The sequence below is a fragment of the Myotis lucifugus genome, unplaced genomic scaffold (assembly GCF_000147115.1).
Source record: "Myotis lucifugus unplaced genomic scaffold, Myoluc2.0 scaffold_327, whole genome shotgun sequence".
Taxonomy (NCBI): domain Eukaryota; kingdom Metazoa; phylum Chordata; class Mammalia; order Chiroptera; family Vespertilionidae; genus Myotis; species Myotis lucifugus.
The window spans coordinates 1131986-1135343 of NW_005871375.1; the positions used below are offsets into that span (position 1 = coordinate 1131986).

Consider the following 3358-nt stretch of genomic DNA (forward strand, 5'->3'; position numbering starts at 1 on the left):
GGGGCTCCGGGCTTTTACTTAAAGGCAAACGATCATAGGAAAGGCCGAAGGCTGGGAATGTGTAAGACAGTATTTTAGGAAGAAACTGCGTTAACAAGGACGAACGCTGAGCCTGTAAGTCACGTAGTAAGCTAGGATTTTTTTTAAATGGCTCCAAGTGGTTATATGTAGCAGAAACACTAGGTCAAACTGGGCAAAACAGAACATGGTGGAGGGAAGGCGGTAGAACGGAAGGAGGGCGGGCGGCGGCCGGGGCTGCTCACCGAGTAGAGGTAGCGCTGGTTGAACTGCTGCAGGGCGCCTTGCAGCTGGCTGCGCTGAGACTGCCACTGCTCAAAGTCCCGCACGGACTCCAGGGTCGGCCGCTGCCACGTGGTGGTCCTGGTGTTGTGGTCCACGTAGTAGACCCGGCCCCGGTCGTCCACTCTTCTCTCCCAGCTACCGCCAGGACAGCAACAATAAAAGCAGACAGAGCCTCTCAGCAGAAGGCACTGGGAAGCAGTCATTTTACTTCAAGCAAATGATTGGAAGGTCAAGTCCAAGCCATGATAAAATAACTTTAGCACTGTGAGTTATATTCCTCAGAAAAACTATTCACATGGAACTTGCTGTTTATTTTGGATAAATACCTCCGTGATTTCTAAGCACGGCCTCAAGAAGGGGCCACGGATGGGACTGTCCCGGGATCCAGGCCCTTTTCTGGGAAGCGCTCACCTCCCGAGTGCTGACTGCGCACCTGCAACCGCCCACAGCCACTGCCACATCAGGGCGTGGACGCCAGGCTTCTGAGGGCGCTCTGCCCGCCAACCTGCGCTGCAGGCAGTCACGCCACCCACCTGCCAAGTTCTCAGGTGCAGCTCAGCACGAACCCGTCCCGATTCCAGCCTCAGTGCCCGACACCCCGATACTCCTTCCGGGGACCCACATGGAGCCACGTGCACTCCCTCCTGGCCCCTCAGAAGAGAATGCCCTTCCCCATCTGCACACCTGGACACACCCGTCCCCAGGTCACCTGCAACCTGCTGTGGGCATTAATTACAGGACGATCTCGAATCCTCGCAGCAACCAGTCTCACACAAAGAGCATGCCTGGCCGTGAGCTTTCGGGACCTGGGATGCGCTTTGTACTGGTGGCCAGAGCTCCCAGTGGGAAGGACGAGGAGAAGTGCAGGTTGCAGGCCGAGTGTGGACACTGAATAGTACCCGAGCTGGCTAGTGGGCAGCATGCTCACGAGATGAAGACACAAAACCAAGGACGGGGGCGTGAGTGTGAATGGCCTTTGGGGACGGTGCGACCGAAACATCTATGATGCCCACCCCACGTGATGCAGGCCACTGTGACCACCTCTGGGCCATCACTGGGAGCCACGCCTCGACCTGCCAGTAAACCCCATGAGTAACGGAGTTCAGATCACTATCTATGAGAACATTCCTTAAACAGTTAGACAGGGACGGACATCGGACCCTCAGTAACTCAAGACAGTGTTTGACAATCTTGTAGGAAGCCCTTCAAGCCAACGAAAGGAAACCATTTGCAGAATGAGAGTCAAGTTCTGTCGCAGGAAGAAAACGTGAAGGCAGGTGCATGAGAGGCACCTGGAGATGGTAAGCTGCACCTTACCCTGGGGGTAAAGGCTGTGGCCTCTCCCACGTGGTCGTTCGAGTGTTATGATCCACGTAATAGGTTCTCCCGTGAGGGTCTTTCCTCTGTTCCCACCTTTAAAAAACACAAAAGTACAAGTAAAAGACAACAAATGAGACAATCTGAAACATGACTCCCCGTTATAACCAAGGAATTACAGGTTTCCCTTTAAAAGTCTAAATATATATCATATTGTTATTTCTTTTCTCAGTTACTAGTGCCTTTCTTAAGTTTTTCCTTTCTCATAAACCTGTAAGTATAGTCAGCAGAAGACAGAATATGTAATGTTTTTATTTTTATTATTTTTAAGTATATATTTTTAATTGATTTCAGAGAGGAAGGGAGAGGGAGAGAGAGAGAGAGAAACATCAATGATGAGAGAGAATAATTGGCTGCCTCCTGCACAGTCCCTACTGGGGATCGAGCCCGCAACCCAGGCATGTGCCCTTGACCAGAATCGAATCTGGGACCCTTCAGTCCGCAGGCCGATGCTCTATCCACTGAGCCAAACCAGCTAGGGCAGAATATGTATGTTTTTAAAAAGACACTGATTGACAGAGTTCCAAATCATCAGAGGAGACATTTAATCAAGGGCAGAGGAACTTTCAGTCTAATAGCAAGCCCGAGGCACAGATGTCAGGGAAGTGACAGTCAGTTTTGCCTGCAATTCCAAAACCACGCATCTGAAAGCTGCCAGCAGGTGCCGCCTGCAGAAGCCAGGACCCCTGCTTCCTGCAGGCCTCCCTCCCTGGGCACCAGGGTCGCCTCTGTGCACAGCTGTCCCGCTCTGGCCTGCAGACACCCCATTGTGTCTTCCCTGTTCCACTTGAGACTCTACTCTCCATCGCACGCTCTCCTCTGTGCTCCTTGCTTCTTCCTCTCATCTTTCCGTAATGGTATGTAAGACACATTTTAAACATACAAAATAAAGACCTGGCATTCCTGAGTTTAACATGCTTGTTTTCAATCTGAAAGAACAGAAAGTAGTTTTGTCTAAAACACAAGGATCCAGTTAAATTTGGTTTCTTTTTTATTAGGGAGGCCTTGCTGATTTCCCCATGCAAGGCCCACACTTACTGCAGCTGCTCCCTGACGAGTGCACAGACACACACACGTGCACACACACACACTCTAACACTCGCCCTCCTCCCAGCCGCTGCACACACAGGCGGGCAGGGCCCTTCCTCACATGACTCTGGAGACCCTCCTGGCAGCTGAGCCAGGAGCAGGCCTGCCTCCCGCCCCTCCTCGTCCTCAGTAACTGTGGGGACTCATCCACCTGATTTTGGAGAACATGGTCCTGGGGCTGCCAAGGAAGGACATGGCAGAAACTTGGTGAGCCCAGGGGCCGCCTCCGCGGGGCGCTGGACAGAACTCGGGGGTCGCCTCCGCAGGGCGCTGGACAGAACTCAGGGGTCGCCTCCGCAGGGCGCTGGACAGAACTCAGGGGCCGCCTCCGCAGGGCGCTGGACAGAACTCAGGGGCCGCCTCCGCAGGGCGCTGGACAGAACTCAGGGGTCGCCTCCGCAGGGCGCTGGACAGAACTCAGGGGCCCGCCTCCGCGGGGCGCTGGGACAGAACTCAGGGGCTGCCTCCACGGGGCGCTGGGACAGAACTCCGGGTCGCCTCCGCGGGGCGCTGGGACAGAACTCGGGGGCCGCCTCAGCGGGGCGCTGGACAGAAACTCGGGGTCGCCTCCGTGGGGCGCTGGACAGAA

At 54.4% G+C, this 3358-nt stretch overlaps 1 protein-coding gene across 1 annotated transcript in view; it reads right to left on the bottom strand.

Annotated features, from left to right (window-relative positions):
• WWP1 (WW domain containing E3 ubiquitin protein ligase 1) overlaps positions 1 to 3358 on the bottom strand; it is a 78498-nt gene that overhangs the window by 15671 nt on the left and 59469 nt on the right. Inside the window, exons 12-13 of the mRNA XM_023764294.1 lie at positions 1621 to 1716; positions 191 to 438 (exon numbers count right to left, since the gene is read on the bottom strand). Of these exons, the coding sequence (XP_023620062.1) occupies positions 191 to 438; positions 1621 to 1716 (344 nt within the window). The remainder of the gene's footprint in view (positions 1 to 190; positions 439 to 1620; positions 1717 to 3358) is intronic.